Consider the following 20525-nt stretch of genomic DNA (forward strand, 5'->3'; position numbering starts at 1 on the left):
CAAAACTGAAAAGGAAACTGTGAAAACAGTCTCATTTACTGTAGCATTAAAAAGGATAAAATAGGAATAAACTCAACCGAGGAGATTGAAAACTATAAAACATTACAAAAAAGAATTCAGAGAAGATAGAAATAAATGGAGAGATATCCCATAATTATGGATTGGAAGACTTAATATTGTTAAAATATTCATACTACTCAAAGTGATCTACAGATTCAGTGTAGTTCCTATCAAATCCCAATGGCATTTTTTTGCAGAAATAGAGAAAAAAAAATCCTAAAACTTCTATGGACTCTCAAGGAACTCTGCATAGCCAAAACAATCTTAATGAGAACAAAGCTTGAGCCCTTGCACTCCCTGATTTCAAAACTTACAAAGCCGTAGTAATTAAGATGGTGTGGTACTGACAGAAAGATAGATAATATAGACCAGAGGAACAGAATAGAGAGCCCAGAAACAGATTCTTGCATATATGGTCAAATGCCTTTCTGCAGGAGTGCCAAGACTACTTAATGGGAAAAAGATGGTCTCTTTAAACAAATGGCATTGGAAAAACTGAATATTCACATGCAAAATAATGACATTGGACCCTTACTTTATACCATATGTAAAAATTAACTGAAAATGTATAAATATTTAAACCGTAAGACCTTAAATTGTTACACTCCTAGAAGAAACATGGGAGAAAAGCTTCAGTTGAATTTTTTTTGTGGGGGGAGGGGAGCTGCGTTTGGGTCTTCTTTTCTGGCACAGGGCTTTTCTCTAGTCCTGGTGAGCGGGGGCTACTCTCTGTTGTGGTGCCCGGGCTTCTCAATGCAGTGGCTTCTCTTGTTGCAGACCCTGGGCTCTGGGTTCACAGGCTTTAATAGTTGCAGCACGCGGGCTCAGTAGTTGTGGCGCACGGGCTTAGTTGCTTTGCAGCATGTGGGATCTTCCTGGACCAGGGATCAAACCTGTGTCCCCTGCATTGGCAGGCAGATTCTTAACCACTGCACCACCAGGAAAGTCCCACTTTAGTTGAATTTGGCAATGACTTCTTGGATATGACACCAAAAGCACAGGTGACAGAAGCAAAAACAGACTAATGGGACTACAACAAACTTAACAATTAACAGAAACAATTAACAGTGAAAAGACAACCTAGGGAATGGGAGAAGATAATTGAGAATTTTGTACCTAATAAGGGGTTAAGATCCAGAATATATAAGGAAATTCTACAACCCAACAATAACAAAAAAACGTGATTGAAAATAGGCAGAGGACTTGAATAGACATTTCTCCAGAGAAGATATACAGGTGGCTAACAAACACATGAAAAGATGTTCAACATCGCTGATCATTAAGGAAATGCATATCAAAATCACATGAGATACCACTTCACGCCCATCAGGATGGCTCCTATCAAAAAAATCAGAAGATAAGTTTCAGTGAGGATGCCACAGGCACTGGAACCCTTGTGCACTGTTGGTGGGAATGTAAAATGCTGCAGCCATTATGGAAAACAGTATGGAGGTTCCTCAAAAGGTTAAAAATAGAATTAACGTATAATCTGTTACTTCTTCTGGATATATATCTAAAAGAATTGAAGGCAAGATCTCAAAGAAATAATTTTCAATACCCACTTTCATCACAACATTATTCACAATAGCCAAGGGATGGAAGCAACTCAGATGTCCATCAAGAAAAGAACAAATATGTAAAATAGTCAGTGGGAAGTTGTTGTATAGCAAAGGGAGCCCAACTCGAGTATGGAAGATGCCTTAGAGGACTGGGGTGGGGAGGGTGGGGGGGACTCGAGGGGGGGGGAGTCAAGGAAGGGAGGGAATACGGGGATATGTGTATAAAAACAGATGATTGAATCTGGTGTACCCCCCAAAAAATAAAAAAAAATTAAAAAAAAAGAAATGAACAAATAAAGAAAAGGTGGTGTATATACATATAATAGAAAATTATATATGCAACATGAAAAAAGAAGGAAATCCTGTCATATGCTGCAGCACAGATAAACCTTGAGAACATTACAATAAGCAAAATAAGCCAGTCACAAATACCATAAATACCATATGATTCCACTCATGAAGTATCTAAAGTAGTCAAAATTATAGAAACAGAGATTAGAAAGATGGTTACCAAGTGCTGGGGGAGGACAAATTGGTGGGTATAGAGTTTCAGTGTTGCTAGATGAAAAAGTCCTAGAGATCTGTTGTACAACAGTGTGGATATACTAGCATTACTGAATTGTACACTTTAAGATGGTTGAGGTGGTAGGTTTAATGTTAAATGTTTTTTACCACAATAAAAAATATTGGCCGGGAGGACATAGGGTGGATTCTTAAGTGATCAGGTGTTATAACAGACTGTGATGTAAAGGAATGTGATATTTTTTAACATTTGGAAAAATGGTTCACAGACCAGGTAAGTGGAGGGTGGGAAGAAAGTTTTGTTTTGTTTTTTTTAAGGTATATACCTATCATACCCTCTTTCCTGCAAACACCCATTCATCCACCCTTACCCTTGACATGATTCCTTGTACCCCATTCCATTATAAAACACCACTTCAGAGACCATGAGAAATTTAGGAACGTGCATAAGCTTCCATTCAAATCACTGGAAGGAGTCTTGTTTTTCTGCAGTCTCATTTTAAAAGTGGTTACAGTTGTGCTAATATATATATGATGTTTCTATCACTTAACATTTAGATGAAATACTTATTCATATAAATAAGGCCTACAGTATAAAATTTGATGTTTTGAATTTCACAGTTCAGATGATATTTCTTATTAGAAAATGTCAATCACGTTTTACTCCTTGTACTTCTTAATTTAATGGGCCAGCTTTAAAATTTTCTTTCCATATCCCCCTCCTCTTCCCTTTTTAGTTTCAGCGGTTACAGCAGTTCATTTTGAATTGACTTATTCTTTCAAAATTCAGATTATAGGAAAAACAACTATATATATAATCCGTAATTATAATACTTTTGTGGATTTCTGTTTGGCCAAAGGGACAATCCCTTTACAATTATTCTGGAACAGTAAGGCAATATATTTTAGGTATGTTTGTACTCTAAAAAAGTAAAACTTCGTAATGACAACTCATCTATATATCAAATTTATAGAATAATAAAAGAGATTTGTTCCCTTTGAAATATGTAAATATGATGTCTGACTCTGCATTTGAATTGCCCTTGTTGTGATATACACAGCTCAGAATAAATGAGTTTCTGTTGTTTGTGTGCTGTTTAGCTAAAGGCAATGAAAATAATTAAAAATGTTTTTGCTCTTTGGGAATTTTTCAGTTCTGATTTATTAAAAATAGAGCTGGAAGACTGTTTGTGAACCTGCTTTGAGAGATACTCCCTTAGACCTGTAAACTCGAATGCAAATCGCTTAGACTTGATAGAAGGGGGGAAAAACACTCCCTGGAAATTTATTCATGAAATACTTCTGATGATGATGATGAAGAAGTTGTAAAATTCTCAGTATCACACTGTTCCTTTCTACAAGGGAAAAGTACGTGTGTTTTTGATGATTTTAGGGTCCTTTTCATATAAGCTGGTTTGAACTTATATCTAAGGGTGTATTCTCTTCTCTTGCAGTGTCATCAGTTACTATTATGTTATAATAAGGTTAGTGGCGTTAGAAAACTTACCTGGGAGTTGTTTTCAAAGTGTTTATTTGCAAATGATGCAAATATCCACCCCATCCTATAAAAGGAAAGGAGGAATTTGTAATCTCAAGATGATGTTCAAGGCTCAGCTTCTTTTCTGAAGTTGGAGAATTGTGTCCATTCATAGATAAATATTTAGAATTTAGTGATTGTTTTTAAAAAACCAGGAGTATGAGGGTTATCATATAACAGTTACTTTGTAATTCTCTGAAGCAAGGCATTTGTGTGACAGCTAATAAACTGCATTTCAAATTGAACTTCTCCTTTCTTATACCTATTTGTAAATGTCCTTCCTGTGCCAGTCATGTAGCACGTTCCTTAAAAATTCTGTAGGTAAACCTGTCAGGGTAGCTGATCATAAGGGATTGAGAGTTGCTCTCCCAAGGAAAAGATGAACTGACAGCTGGGAATTATAGGGCTAAAGGTATGTGAGGTGATGGTCTTTGGAGAGTAACTGCTTCTCAGAGTATAAGTTCTACAGCCTGTGGCTTCGATTCTGAAACAATCTTTGTTTCTTATCTTCTTATCCATTGTCTTCATAAACTATCAGAAGTAGCCTAGTTCTGCAGTTACACGAACCTTGTCTATGATGACTGTATTTATCTAGGATTTCTCTACTTAGTATTAAGGCAGTAGCAAATATGTCTGCTCAGGAATTTGCACTTCACAGATAAATTAAGGTCTGACTTAAGACATAAAAATGTAATTTAGCACCACCACCTAGATCGTTGTTTGGAAAATGTTTCTAGACTAATGCAGCATGTCTTGGCTAATGGTAAATAGGTGATTTTTCTGTTGTAAGAGCTAGTTTGTTCTTTTTGTGTATGTGTCTTTTCATCAGGTACTTAGGTAAATCAAATCATAAAAATGGAATAGCATTGTAGAAAGGAAGTAATGGAGTTGTTTAGTACTATGTGAGCATAGAAGAGAATACTGACTGGGCTGAGGTTTGAGTGGGTCTCCTACTAGCTTACAGAGTTATTTGAGGCAGATATGTTTCTGTACTTTAATTAATAATGCAGGGCATATATTGAGTACTTGCTATGTGTCAGGCCCTGTGCAATAAATATAATTTAGACCCCACAGTCTTATGGTATAGATGCTATTTTTATCCGGAGTTTCTAAAACTAAGGCTCAGAGAGACGCTAAGGATTCTCACCCTAAATGAATGGTGCCTCCTAGAACTACCCAGCATGCACAGCTGAAGCCTGATCAGTACACAGGACCATCTTCCTGCTGTATGTATAGCAGGTACATTTCCAAGTGCTGAGGGTAAGGAGATGAGCCCAATGTGTTTCTAGTAGGAAGAGAAGCACATAAATAAATAGTGTAGTCATATGCAGGGTAGAGTTGGGAGCACAGAGACGGGAGCTCTCAGTTTTCTCTGCATCCCTCCTGTCCGTACTCCCGATACTGTACACTGGCGATACTCCCTTGTCGCACTGATGGCACGTTCTGTTATTCTTCATCACGACATCCTGTTGAAGTGAGGAGGAAACCATGTTACTTCAGAGATAGAAAAAGAGGCCCAGCAAGGTTAAGTGCCTTTCCTAGAGGCACAGTAAATCACTAGTGCCAGAACAATAATTCAGGGCCCCCAAGGACAGTTAATTTCCTTGGAAATTGCACATTTCCGTGAAATTCTACTAAGCCAAGAATCTTTTCCACTTTTTTTCCTCATTTAAGTCATATCCTTTCCAAGCCTTTATATTTTTCAAGCTCACAAATATGTGGAAAATCTTTTCCTGTTATTTAGCAAAAAATGTGGTTACTGAAAGTAGGTGACTTCTGTACTCTATGGCCATTGCAGCCTACAGGGACCCCACAGTGGTTATCCAGCTGTACTGTACAAAGTGTCTTCTATGCAAGGAGGTCATAATATGGTAGCTTCCTGGGCAGATCTCTGGACAGCTTCTCTGCTTTGGTCCAAAGCTAGCAGTTCAGGGACCACATGAAGCAGATTTCATTGTTCATAGGACAGACTCAGCCTATGTCAGCATAAGCACTATTTGCAGGGCAAGAAGAGCAAGTCTCATAACATGCTAGACATGCCAGCGATCCAGAGGTGTTTGCTGAATTGCCTGTGATGGTGCCCAGTGAGGCAAGAGAGTGCACATATCTAGGTTTCTTCTCAGAGCTGCCGTTTGGCAGTTATGCCAAGCCTTGTGGGGGATGCTTATTCTCTTTTAACCTGTGAATTACTCTCATTCAGAGATCAGGTTGATATCTGTATCTTGAGCATTTAATAATGTCATTCCTTTTTTCTTTCCCAATACCTAGTAAAGTGGTTCTTAACTTTTTTGGATTAGGGAACTACACTAAGAATTCGATGAAAACACTCTCTGGGAAAGTGCACATACAAGATTTTGCACGTAATTTCAAGGGATTCATGGTCCTTCCCCCTAAAAGCAGATTTGTAAGCTGTTGGATTGAGGATAAGTAACCTCTGCTGTAGATTTTCCATAGTCTCTGTATTTTAATATCCAAAGAAATATTGTAATTTTTAACCTGTAGATGTTTCACAGAAAATGTGTTAAAAGTAAACACAGTATGTTTTAAATCAGGTACACACATATTGTGTTTCAGGAAACATTTTGAATAACAGTTGTCTGATATTTACTTTTGTCTCCCTCTTTTAAAGCTTGGTAAGATGCGGCTGACAATTCCGTGTCGGGCCCTTACATGTTCTCATCTGCAGTGTTTTGATGCAACTCTTTATATTCAGATGAATGAGAAAAAACCAACTTGGGTTTGTCCTGTCTGTGATAAGAAGGCTCCATATGAACACCTTATTATTGACGGGTATGTCAATTTAAAGTTTTTCCTTGTACTTCAAAGTAACCATCTATTATTGGTTTTGTTATCCATCACATTTGGGATTAAGATTCTATTGGTAGTGTTTTCTGAGTTATATATTTTTAGGATTTTCATGACTGTAGAAGTCAGTAGTCTTCTAAGTAAGTAATTAATATTGTGAACATTTTGCCTTTTTAACTTTATGTCCCCTTGTTTCAGAAATCCGTGCCTCACTGTCGGTGCCTCCTGACATTCACCATTGTGCAGCACCAGTGGTTCTGAGCAGGGTGCACTTACGCCTTTTCCTAATAGGAATCCATCTACCCCTAGACATGCAGACCATTTTAGAGAAAGAATGAAAGAATTGTGAAACTCTCATTTGGTCTGTTTTTTGAGATTTTCTGGTGCTTCAGTTGTGGGCCAGCATACCTACTCCCTACTGTACGGGCTCCTAAAACTGATCAACACACTGAATAGCAGCTCTCTTTGTTTTTCTGTTTTCTCTAAAATACTTGTCTTTGTCTTTCTTCTCCACCTACAGCATCACAACAGTTGGTTAATTTCCTGTACTCTCTAGAAAAATGCTTAACACAACTTATGTACAGTACTTGAGAAAACATAGGAACCTGAAGGTGTAACCTAAGGAATGGAATACATTTAGCAATACAGATGTAACCCAGAGCTTGAAAGATATCAGACCAATCATATGGGGAAAAGTAAACATGTAACTTAAATGTTTTATGTTTGATTTTTCAGAGATGTTGGTGACCACTAAGAAGTCAGAGTTGAATAGTATTTTACCAGCTCTGTATATTATATAACTTTAGATGCCTTGAGATTATTCTTTGTTATTATAGAAGTCACACACATACACCCCAAAGAAAAAGTGGAAAACATAGGAAAATAAAAAGATGTTGTGTTATTTTCTGATTTTTGTTTTCCCATGATTGGAATTATGCTGTATTAGTATTTTTTATCCTTTGGTTTCATTTAATATTACAACCTAAGAATTTGATCCTTACTTTTACACATTTTTCCAAATCTTATTTTTTAATATCTGCATGGTAATTATCAAGGAGTTTTAACTTTCAATACATATTTTTGCATGTATCGCTTCAGTTATCAAACAAGATGTGCTTATTGTAGGCAATTTGGGTTATGTTGAAGAAAAAGATTATAAAGAAAAAGAATAAATATCCACGTCACCACTCAGAGATAACCACTATTTACATACCACTCACACACAGAATTTTATTTTTAAAACACAGAGTTTTCTTTTCTTGGCCTCTTCCCACTTTCTGTGAACATATTTTCCCCCCATGTTATTATTATCTTTTAAATTATTATTATTATTTTTAAGTTTTTGCCTGTGTCAGGTCTTAGTTGTGGCATGTGGGATCTTTCGTTGCAGTGTGCGGGCTCTTCCTTGCAGCTCACAGGCTTCTCTCTAGTTGTGACATGCAGGTTTTTGTCTCTGTAGCTGTGGTGTGTGGGCTCCAGAGCACATAGGCTCTGTAGTTTGCGGCACATGGGCTCTCTGGTTGAGGTGCACTGGCTCAGTAGTTGCGGTATTTGGGCTTAATTGCCTCACAGCGTGGGGATCTTAGTTCCCCGACCAGGGATCGACCCCATGTCCCCTGCATTGGAAGGCGGATTCTTTACCACTGGACCATCAGGGAAGTCCCATCCCCCCATATTACTAAAAAAATCTTTGGAAACCTCGTTTTTCATGGTTATATGATATTTTCTTGCATAAAGGTACCATAATTTAAGTAACTATTTTCCTATTCAGCCCTAGATTTTCAGAACAAATATACCTTGTCTGTTACAGTTTTCCTCATTTATACTTGTACAGAACTTAGAAGGTCTGAATGTTTTTTGAACAGTACTAATTCTAATCAGTCTTAATTTAGAATGTGATATTCAAAGGACAAATTGTTTTTTATAGCTTGTTTATGGAAATCCTAAAGTATTGTACAGATTGTGATGAAATACAATTTAAGGAGGATGGCTCTTGGGCACCTATGAGATCAAAAAAGGAAGTACAGGAAGTTTCTGCCTCATACAATGGAGTTGATGGTGAGTATTAGTTTTCCAAAAGGGTGGGGCAGTCTCCCTGCTGTTGTAAAGCCTTGGTTTTCAGTTTTAAAACACATAAATTTTTTAAGAATACCCATCAGTTTATGGATAGCTCAGTAACTTATTAAATTATTGATTAAATGTTCAGAAGTAGTGAAACTTTTTTAATTCACTTTTTGCCAGCTTCTAAAATTTCGTGGTATAAGATTTCAAAGTAACATAATCTAATAAGTTATTTGTAAAGTCATGCTTTTGAAATGGTATCCTTTTAAATTTTTAACAGACGTGGTACAGGTTAGCGAATGTTCTTTTTTTCATTTACATTTTTTTCCTGGCTTTTAGTATGTTTTTGCTGGAAGGAAGCTATGACTTTTTTAAAATGTTACTGTAACATTTCTCAATATATCAGGTAATATGCAGGCAGACATGTGTAATATATAGTATTTGCCCTTAGACTACTTTTATTCTGAGGTGGGCATATATTTTGCTTGTGTGCCCTAATTCAGAATTGTTTTTCAAGAAAATCCTTTAACAACCAATAACGAATAGTAGTTTTAAGCTTAGGGAAACAAAGCCACTGGTTGCTTTTGTATTCTTGGACACCAGCAATATAACTATAACTGATAAAGTCTAAACTGTAACTGATAAACTAATCCATAGGCTGAGAAAAAGAGAGATGTCACAGGTCTTTTTTGCCTTGTTTGTGTTTCAATCATTCCCACACAGGATGCTTGAGCTCCACGTTAGAGCACCAAGTGGCTTCTCACCACCAGTCCTCAAATAAAAGTAAGAAAGTAGAGGTGATTGACCTAACCATAGACAGTTCATCTGATGAAGAGGAGGAAGAGCCATCTGCTAAGAGAACCTGTCCTTCCCTGTCTCCCACATCACCACTAAATAATAAAGGGTAAGTGCTGAAATCTTTTTTTTTTTTTTAAAAAAAAGGTCATTGTGAAAGTTAATTTTGCAAATAGGATTAAAAGATCTGCCAAATAAAATGATTGTGCATGATTATAAAACTTAACTTAGTAATCAGAGAATAGGTTGAATTTTTCTCAGGTGTGTTTCTTAAGGGGTTGGGATAATGCATTAGAGGGGTCACTTGGGTACGGTATTCATCATACCAAAAGATGGTTCTGGTACAGTGGTTCTCAAACTTGGGTATACATCAGAATCACATTGCTCCCCTAGCCCCCATGTCTGATTCAGGAATAGGAATTGAGAAAATGTGTATTCTTAATAAATTCCCAGGTAATCCTAATGCTGGTTGTAGCATTTAAAATCTTTCCTCAAACTGGAAAATATATGCTGTAAAATTAACCCTAAGTTGAGCATTTCAAGCAGAAAGCAGAGGAAGACCAGATGAATACTTTAAACTTGCCTCAGAATGTGTAGGACTGGCAGTGAAGAAAGTCTGACTTAAGTTGCAGTACACAGTGCTTTCTGGTTTGCAGACTCGTTTCCCATACTTCCCATTAGTCTTATATCAATAATAACGTACCTTGGTTATGCTTCATTTCACTTCATGAAACACTTATCTACTTCAGGTAAAACACCCTGTGCTAAATGTGGGTGATAAATAGTGAGTAAGTACAGTCCTAACCTTAAAGAGTTTAATATTTTGTAGAGGATGGTAAAACAAGTAACTGACTTTAGCTATACTCTTAAATAGTGTGTTAGTATCATGAGACACTTCAGGGATTCTCAGCAAAAGACTTCATGTTTTGCTGAGGCACAGTTGTAGCACACCAAAGGTAAATCTAGAAATAGATGTGACCCCTTTTAGGTATATATCAGGAGACTTATGTGGCCTGATGTAGCAGAATAGGAGCGATTCAAAAAATGTTCCAACAAACTGTAATGCCTGAAGGAAGAATGTAAGTGAGGGAAGGAAAGTCTGCAGAAGGCATTGTTAACAGATTTCAAGGTTTAAGAGGGAAAGTTAACACCAGACCAAGAGCAGGTACATCTGTGCTTGGAGTCAGATTATTTTCAGGCTTGATATTGTTTGATGAGATAAAAAGATCTTCTATTTGAGTATATTTGTAGTTACTTGAAAGATGGAGTTGCAACAATAAAAGAGCACAGTTGTGATAAATGTAGTTTCTCTCTCATTGGAGGACTTTGGCTATTTCAGGAACCTTTATAGTACAATCAAACATATTACACACGTTGATATTTTCACTCTAGAATAGCTTATCTCATCATACAGACAAATAAAAGACATTAAAGGCAGTATCCTTATTCTAAACAAAATGAATATTTAAACACTAATTCTGCTTTACGTCCTACTTTGAACATTCACCTCTGATGAAAGCCTACTTTGATGGCTATTATCCAACAAGCCTGACCTTGTTATTGTACCAGCTTCTATTCTAAATCTGAGTTGGGGGTGGAGGGGTGGGAGGGGAGTCAAATTACTAAAAGCTGGCATAGTTAGAACAAATACCTATAGAATTTTGATTCTAAGATATTTTATATTTAATATATATATTTTAAATGGTATGATACATTATATTTAGCATAGTATGACCAAAAACATGTCATCATTTTATTACTTTAAATGCCATAATAGCACCGTAAAGTATATTTCATAAATCTGGGTATGTAAACACTTTATGGATTAAATGCATCATTATATATGTTAGTTCTGCTCTTTAATATATTGATAGTAGTCATATGTATGTAAACATTCTTCCTTAAAGGAAATGTTTTGAGTGTTTAGAAATCTAATTTTTCTTCTTTGAATGTTTGCTTTGCTGTTTCTCCAGAAATAGCTTGTTTATTATGTTTGGGAAATTACATTAGATGCATTAACTACTTCCTGAGCTTCCCAGTGACTAATTGAACCCAGATAGAGTATTCGCAAATGCCAGACCTTTCTCTTGATTTTCAGATAAAAAATAAGCAACCTGAAAGTTTATGACATTTTTAGAAGAATAACGCCATATTCAATACCAGTGACCATTTTTCAGTAATGACTAGCCAATAAATAGAAACCTAAACCCAGCATATAGTATTTGTTATTGTGCAGTGTGAAGGTGGAAATGCATTTTAGAATATTATCACAAAATTGAAAGAGAAGGAGCCAGCCAGGAATTAGAAAGAGGCAAAGATTAGTAAATGTAAGACATTTTGCTGTCTTCAGCTGCTGAGTGTTTAGTATTCATCCAGAAATTTCCTTTGCTGTTTGGTATACCAAGATGTTTTCGAAGACTAGCATTTCAGCTGCTTTTGTCTTTCTTGTAATCCCTTAGGTATTGTCAGAGGAGACAGCTAATGGAAAATGGTACTTTCTATAGATGTAAGAGGTTTAATTAAGTTTCCATTAGACAAAACATTTTTATGAGGAGGTAGATGAGAGTATATTTTCTGCTTCATATCCCATTCATAAAAATATGGTAAAAGGTTATAAATAGAACTCTATTCCTGGAAATCCAACCTTGGGATCTTTTGAAATATTCTTTACCATTGAAATTGCATCTCGATACCCCAAGTACTTTAAAGTACTTAAATACTTTTAAGTATTTTAAAAACAAAAGACAGCCTGTTTCTACCTTCTTTTTATTTTCTATAACTTATATGTCTGTTAGCCTCTTGTATGGTTGGGATAGCATATGGCCTTTATGTTTTCACTCAGGACTATTAGAATTCTTTCTTTTTCTTTTGAGAATCATTTTAATTCTTCCTCTTCTTTTTCCTTTATTTCTCCCTCCTTTTTGCTTTTCCTTAATTTTTGGTAAAGAAAAAAAAGATTTAACTATTCAGCTACTTAAACATTTCACTCTGTTCTTCCAGGATCCCTCTCTTTGTTCTTTTTTTCTTTTTCCATTTATACTGGTCTCCCTTTAAAAACACTCTACCACCTGTTCACTATGGAGCATCTCTACTCCTTGTCTTGCTGCCTTTGTTCATTCAGCAGGCCTTTTATGCAAACATTGTGCTAATGACTGTACTGGGCATTGGGTATACCAAGATAAACGGTACCTAGTTTTTATTCTTATAAATCTTACAAGTCTGAGGGCCGGCTGTTAACTACTCACTGCTCAGATCCCCTAGTTTTGTTATATGTGTTTTCTTTGCAAGGATTTACCTATACTTTTTACTAGCCAACACTCTAGTGCTTATTTTTTTAAGGTTTCAGGATTTTGTCTGCTGTAGATACTTTTCATTCATGTTCCATTGAAATGGCTCAGCTATGCCTTCCCCTTGCATTCTGAAAGGGTAGATGATGTTGTTCCAAAGACAACATGTGATTTGTGAATGTTGGATACCATTGCATCCATCTCTTTTTTCCCCTATAGCCTCTGAAAGATGCTTTTAAGTACACAAATTATTTCCAAATAATTATGGTATTCTAAATTATATATTGCTTTGCTTGTCTTTTGTTTTTATTTCCAGCACAAAAACTAGGACTCATTGTAAGAAGCAACCCTTTTGTTAAACTTAAAAGTTCAACTGACTCATGAAAATTTTGCAAACCTTTTCTCCTTCTAGCATATTAAGTCTTCCACATCAAGCATCTCCAGTGTCCCGAACCCCAAGCCTCCCTGCTGTAGACACAAGCTATATTAACACATCCCTCATCCAAGACTACAGACATCCTTTCCACATGACACCCATGCCTTATGACTTACAAGGTGAGTCACTGGTTCTTCTGTGTTGTCACATAGCGTTATGAATGCCTTTGATCTATATAGTCTTTTTCTGGGCAAGTCTAAGAAAGGTTGAAAGATTAGGAAAAGAGCAGGTTGGATCTAGGAAACTGGGAGAAATATATACTGTGGTTGCAAATAAATACAGACTCAGTTCCTTGTTAGTACCTTCATCAATAACCAGTGTTTTACTACTAGTGGTAAAAATAGTGCAATGATCTTTAGGTTTTGTGAAATTCAGACTAGTCTGCAGGTTGTTTTTGAATGACTTCCAGTATGTTGCTTTGATTTTTAATATTTATGAAAATTGTCTTTTGTTCCCTGAATCCAGTTATAATGCAGCAGGCATTGTGGGTAGCTCTGTTGTATTATCTTTTAGATAATGCAGCATTGAAACATTGAAAGGTTTTAATTTTTGTTCCAGTGAACCTGATTCTTCTTTTTGACAGTAGTTTGAAATGTCAGTATACTAATTTCTACAATGTATTTTGAGTTCATAATAATAATTTACATTATCAAAAAGAATTATTAGTTGTTTTCAGGTATCTTTGTAATTTAATAATTTGTATACTAGCCATATAATCTAAGAACGTTTTTTAAATTACAAAAAGCCGTATACACTCATTGTAGAAAATATACAAAAGCACAAAGTGGAAGTTTCCCTCTACCTATTCCCTATAGTAAAATTCAGGGTCACTGGCAAGGATTCTTAGGAGCTGAGATAGTTGAGTGGATTCTTAGTGATTGTTATGAAAACCCTATTTTGGCTCTGTCCAGTAGAACTTTCTGCAATTAGGGAAATGTAATCTGACCAGTACAGTAGCCACTAGACACATGTGGTTATTGAGCATTTAAAACGTGGCGAGTATGACTAAAAAATTGAGTTTTTCATTTTATTTAATCTTAGTAAATTTAAATAGCCACATCAGGTGGTTAGTAGCTACTCTACCAGACAGTGTGGCCCCATTTCTCACAGCCTCTTAGCCCACTGCCAACTCACTATCAAGAGCCACAGTACTGGGACATCCTTGGCAGTCCAGTGGTTAGGACTGCACGCTTCCACTGCAGGGGACGCGGCTTTGATCCCCAACCTCGGAACTAAGATTGCACGTGCCTTGTAGTGTAACCAAAACGAACAAACACCCAGAGTACTGTACAGTTTGCAGACCCTTATGTTATAATTGTTCTAGTGTAGACAGTGGGTGGATCCCCAAAGTATTTGTTTGTCATATTTTTATCTACATCTGCTTGTCGTACTTTTCTCCAAGTTTAGATATCATGATGAGGCATTGTATTCGTGTTGGTTTACTTGCTCTTTGTCACATTATAATGTAACAATATGGACAAGAATGTTAATTGAAAGGGGCTGGCTTACAGTGATTCTGGCAGCCAGGGATGAGAGCTGGTCCTTCTGTAATAGCCTCCACACCAGCAGCCAGACACCACCTCAGAACTCTTCCCCGCTCATGTCACTCAAGAGTCTCTGAGTTAGAATCTGGTACAGATAGTGGGAAGTGAAGGAATTTGAGAAAGAAAATCTGTCTTACAACTTGCTTAATGTCTTTCAACTTCAAACTTTCTCATCCACAAAATGAGACCAAAATAATTACACACCTCATGAGGTGCTTGTGAGGAGTAAATTAGAGTAGATTGAAAGGTAACTTTAGAGGAATCAGTGAGAGCATGTGGTGGAAAGTGCTCTCTCAATTTAATGGATCAGTGTTAGTTTTAACAGGGCAGCAATGGCCCAAGTCCCACAAATGGAGTCACTGGGAGCGCAAATCATTGCTAAAGCTTGAATGCCAAGGTTTGTAACCTAGAGATGGGAGAGATGAAAAACATTCAGCTCAACTCTTCATGTTTAAATAAAATTTAAGTGAATTTAGAATTACCTTTTAAGATATTGTGTTTGTTTTTGTAGTATTGGGGCATTTGGAAGGCTTTTTTTTCTTTCCTTTTTTTTTGTTTTTTAAACTAAAATAATTTTTTCTCCCACAGGATTAGATTTCTTTCCTTTCTTATCAGGAGACAATCAGGTATGTTATATGAAAAAAATACTGTTATTTTAATTCTACTTTAAAATACTTAAAAGTATAATATGTAGCCAAGAGGAAGAATATAAATTTCCTTAGGAAATTCAGAGTAGTTATACCATCATTGTTAAGGTTTTAAAAATTTAAATAAAAGTCCCTTTGTTTCAGCTGTGCCTGAATATATAGTAACTACAGTGTCTATTTGTTGGTTCCCAGTACTGTTTTATAAAGAAACAGGACAGTGAGTCATATTGACTGATAAATTTCTTGGCCAGATATCTCCAGAAGAGAAAGTGGACTGTCCTCTTTCCTGCTGCTTCTGCGTATATGCCTCTTTGGAAATAGCATTATGAAAATTGCTTGCAATACAAATTAAAACAAAAAATAATATTTTGATTCTCCTCCCCATGATATGCCAATAAAAGTTAAAGTTAAAAAAAAATCCATGATATGATGATTACATAAGGCCGTTTGATTTTGCAAAATGTTTTACTAAATATTTCAGAAATACTGGGTACTCAGAATATATTAAATTTAGGACTTTGTTCTGCTGAGAAGAAAGTTCATGAATTTGTGGGCGTAATTAACTTTGTTTTCTGTCTTCTGTTTCTCTCCCTAGCATTATAACACCTCCCTGCTTGCCGCTGCAGCAGCAGCGGTTTCAGATGATCAAGACCTCTTACACTCGTCTCGGTTTTTTCCATATACCTCCTCACAGATGTTTCTCGATCAGTTAAGTGCAGGAGGCAGTACTTCTCTGCCAACCACCAATGGAAGCAGTAGTGGCAGTAACAGCAGCCTCGTATCCTCCAACAGCCTAAGGGAGAGCCACAGCCACACCGTGGCAAATAGGAGCAGCACGGACACAGCATCCATCTTCGGCATCATACCAGACATTATTTCATTGGACTGATTCCCTTGCCCCTGCTGCTCCCACCCCCACCCCAGATTAAATGAACTTGGCAGAAAGAAGAGAACTTTGTGCTATGTTTCACCTTATTCTGTTTAGAAAAGTACACAAGCGTGTTTTTTTCCTTTTTTTAGGGAAAAAATTAAAAGAAATGTACAGAGAACAAAACTATATTTTCAGTTTTACTTTTGTATATAAATCTAAGACTGCCTGTCTGAAAAAAACACTTGTAAAAAAACAAAAAAAAAAAAAGGAAAGAAAAGAAAAAAAAAGAAAAAAAAACAAGTACCCACAAACCACCTTCAGTTCATTTTTTCTGGATTCTGAAGATTTTTTTCATCATTTGTCCTATGGTTTTGGTTTTATTTTACTTCAGTGGCATTATTTGCAATAACAGAAAAGGAATTGCATGTATGACGTTTTAAATTGTGGGCTTTTCTTTGTTGTGGGGAGGGGGCTGGGGGGGATAGTTTTCATTTTCATTTTCTAAAAATGACAGACTTGGATTCTGTTTGTGTGTGTGCATATTTTATCCAGCCTTAAGTTATAAATCTCATCTGTCCCTCTGCATTCCCTGTGTATTTTCAGAACATAGCTTGTGGGTGTGTGTGTTCAGTGTGTGTGTCCATGTGTATTTTTCTGTCATTACTGTTCCTTCTCCCACGTTTGCATTCAGTTGATAAATCAGTTGCCTGCTTCTTTCAAAGTGCTTTGAAGGTCTTGAACTCACATATGAGCATCTTTATCAACTATCCCAATTGCATGTTCTCCATCACATATTCTCTCTTATTTGCTAGGTATGTCTCTGAGACTATGTTTCAGAGATTGGGAGTGAAGCTGTCTGGGTAAGGAGTAGGCTTAGCCGACCTGTGAATAATACACTTCAGTCTAGTTCTTTATTCTAAATTTGGATTGCCAGTATTATGTATTTAAACCAAGTCTGTGAACACATTGTTTTTTGGCCACAGGGTAACAAGTTTTCATGTAAGATCTTCATACCAAAGTAGGAAGTAAAAATAGCTTAGAAAGCCCTGTTGGGTGCCTACATCACCTCAAAAAGGAAAGACAGTCAATTATCCTTAAAAGTAAATTCTCTTCAGAAAATACAATGCACCACACATCAGTCTGTAGAAATCTGTCATCTGATAAACAGTTGAAATTCAAAATGGGCTTGATCCTTAGCCATTTTCACTCTTGTTCTGAGTGTAGTTAATTTTTAGCCTAGCTATTTTGTTTGTTTTATTTTTTTCTTCACCTTTTAAAGACAAGCATGACATAGGAAAGTCAAATTTTTTTAAGAATTCATGGCTCAGTCTGATCTACTCTTATTAATAGTGGAACTTGTAAATATATTGAAAACTGTTTTTCAGGAAATGAGTGAGGGTTCTACTTTTGTTCCAAAATCCTCCTCAGAGAAGGTATTAACATTCTTCAGGTAATATCTGAAGGTGTCGAAAATATTTTTTATCTGATTGAAAGGTTTTAGCAGGTTTAACAGAAAAGATAAAGAAGGGGCATAACGATTACCAGTTTTCCAGACTGGATTTTTATATCACAACTATTAATGTTCTCAGAGTTGTTCTCAGAGTTGATGAAGGACCACCTTTGTGTATAAAATTGTCATTTTAAACCTTGCAGTGGTAACAAATTGACCTACTTTAATCCAGTTAGAATTCAAGATGGCTGTATCTTCAATTGTATGATAAAATTAATGGTTCACATGATTGTGTGGCATCTAAAAATATCTGTTTTTACAGCATCTCTCTGCCACCAAATTGACTTGAATTTTGAAAAAAAGTTGGTATTGATATGTATATGTGTGTGTGTATATATGTATTTATAAGACTGTGTGTGAGTGACAACTGAGTTATATAGTCTTCCCTACGCATGTGTATTCACACATACATGGCTGAGTTATAGTCACTAAACAATTTGCAATAAAAAGAAATTCATTGTCAGTTAAAACAGGAAATAGTTAAGTTTTTAAATGAATCTGGTGTTATGGTGAGTAAACACTTTAGAACTCTCATTGCCATGTTAACGTAGACTAATATCTAATAGTATTATAATTTGTGTCTAAAATCAGATTGGGATAGAAATTACTTAAATTGTAGGGAGTTGCTTCTTATTTCACATTCTAATAGATGTTTCTATTAATTCAGCTACCTAAGATAAAATGAATAGTTTTGTTTTTCTTTTTTTGTCATTGTTAGTGGTCTCAGAATTCTGATCAATAACTTTGTGTACGATGCTGAATTACGAACTCTTTGAATGATCCAGTTGAAAACCCGTCCCTCTACTTTCTTCAGCCCAGTTCCAAGAGGGTTATTTTCCCTCAGTGTCCTGCGTTATACCAACCTAAGGGAAGAACAGGTAACAGGGAGAAATAAATGTCTGTCTAGTAGCTTTGGTCATGTCTCCACAAGAGAAACTAACCATTCAGTTTGTGTTTTTATATTAGTTCATTCCACTCTTAAGGAGTTTGTTCCTTTCAGTTGTTAACTTCTAAAATCTTGCAGTAGGAGTAGCTATTACGCTGTTGGTCTCATGGCCACTGTTAGTCAATCAGATTGTTAATGGTCCATAGTAATTATTAGTGGAGTCATGCACTGCATCTTCATCTTTTCTTTCTTTTGTAGGAGCACAGTCATTTCTTTTTTCCCTAGCCCACCATCACTCCCCCACCCATGCTAACATGAACATGCTGTCTGTGGACAAATAACCATTCTCAGAATAACGATCCTCTTGCCTTGGTCACTCGTAATAGGTGTGCATATGTTTGTGTTTCTGTACAGTACTGTGGGGGTGTGTGTGTGTATAAACACATGCACATCTTTAGCATAATCGCTGTTTGACTAGCAGGGTTGAAGTGGCTTTTCATTATTTTGTGGGCATTATTGAACACATGTTTTTAAAACTATCTGGACCTTAACCATGCCACACTTGGTTGACTAATTTATTTTGAGCATTAAAAATTTTCTACTTCTGTTAATTTAGACATCACAATTCTCTGTTATTACTGACGTAGAAAATACACACTTAAGCTTCTGAGAAATGTGATTTCTTGGCAGATCTTCCTTTGAGTCAAATGTCTGAAACTGAATGAAAATATATCCCAATTTTAAATTACTATTGTGGAAAGAACGTTGTTTTTAAACAGATCCAATTTTAAACACAAAAAACAAGATCTTTAGGACTTTAAAGCACATTTGAAATTATTTTAGTAAGAATTTTGTTTTATCAGTACATGTTGAATTCTGTTTTTTAATTAAAAGAAAACACAAAGCTTAGATTTCAGAAAGAGGGAGGGAGAATAGCTGGTGGTCCCAGAGTGTGCTGCTGTTAATTGTTTAACAAAGGGGAAAAAAATGTATATAAACAGATATAAAAGTTACCATAAATTCCATGAACTTAAATCTGTGATTCATTGCCTTAAAACTTTTTCTCTTAGAATTTCCATACCGCATGCCAAACCAGTAAAATGGCTTTTAAAAATGTATAGTAGACCAATGTCAGTTTGTATAAAAGTACCAAGTGAAAATATTTATTACATGCATTGGAAAAAAAATTGTTTACCTATTGAATGTTACCTGTTTATGTAGAGCTCTTTAGATGTAATAAAAGAAAAGCCTTCAGTTAATTTGTCTTCTGTAAAATACACTGCTGCGTATACAAGGGGACAGTCCCTATGAGAAAAAGTGACAATGCTTTGTGCTTCCAGCGTCCCTTTGATCCAGAGATTTCAAAGCATGACAAGTAACTCATTCTCTTGCAACATGCTTTGAGGTAAGTAATGAATATACAGCTGTCATTCCCCTTTCTTACTGAAGTATGGCTAGCTTTGTAATGAACCACAGCATCTGTTTAGTTTTAAATCTGTTTAATTAATCTGCAGTTTCATTGTTAAGAGCACTGTGGCCTTTTTTGCAAACAATACTGGGTGCTAGGTAAACCGACAGGAATTTCAGGAACGAGCATAAAACCCGGACATAAGGTAGTGTCAGAGCCTTTCCTGGGGTAGAGGTTTAAATCAGAACACACCCCACGATCTTGGAATCCTACCCACTGCACACCCTTAATAAAGAGCACAGAGTCAGTGGACACGAGCCCCAGGTTCTAATGGCCACTACACACCATTTATGTGTTTCTGGCAAGCTGTACTTCAGATTCCTATTAGGCAAATGAGATTCATAAAACTTGCTTTGAAACCATGAGTACCATTCAGTGGCATATAAAGACAAAGCTTTGAAGGAACGTACCCTCATTTATTGTTACAGCCCAGAGCTTCCTTTTCCTGTCCTATCTAAATCACAGGTCTCTGCTGTCCAGTCCTTGGTATTGCAGATGGTGCAGTACTAACTTCCTCATGTCCATGATGAGATAAAA

General features: G+C 36.2%; 1 protein-coding gene across 2 annotated transcripts in view; it reads left to right on the forward strand.

The window, feature by feature from the left end:
- Window positions 1–16424, forward strand: part of PIAS1 (protein inhibitor of activated STAT 1) — a 127926-nt gene extending 111502 nt beyond the window's left edge. Inside the window, exons 9-14 of one of the 2 annotated variants that reach the window (XM_057723026.1) lie at window positions 6308–6468; window positions 8411–8541; window positions 9268–9448; window positions 13039–13181; window positions 15195–15232; window positions 15849–16424. In XM_057723026.1, the coding sequence (XP_057579009.1) occupies window positions 6308–6468; window positions 8411–8541; window positions 9268–9448; window positions 13039–13181; window positions 15195–15232; window positions 15849–16142 (948 nt within the window). In that variant the 3' untranslated portion in view covers window positions 16143–16424. Of the gene's footprint in view, window positions 1–6307; window positions 6469–6681; window positions 8542–9267; window positions 9449–13038; window positions 13182–15194; window positions 15233–15848 lie in introns of those variants that run through there. The other variant, XM_057723027.1, reaches the window with a different exon arrangement.
- Window positions 16425–20525: the final 4101 nt, after the last annotated feature.

This window comes from Hippopotamus amphibius, chromosome 2, assembly GCF_030028045.1.
Source record: "Hippopotamus amphibius kiboko isolate mHipAmp2 chromosome 2, mHipAmp2.hap2, whole genome shotgun sequence".
NCBI lineage: Eukaryota > Metazoa > Chordata > Mammalia > Artiodactyla > Hippopotamidae > Hippopotamus > Hippopotamus amphibius.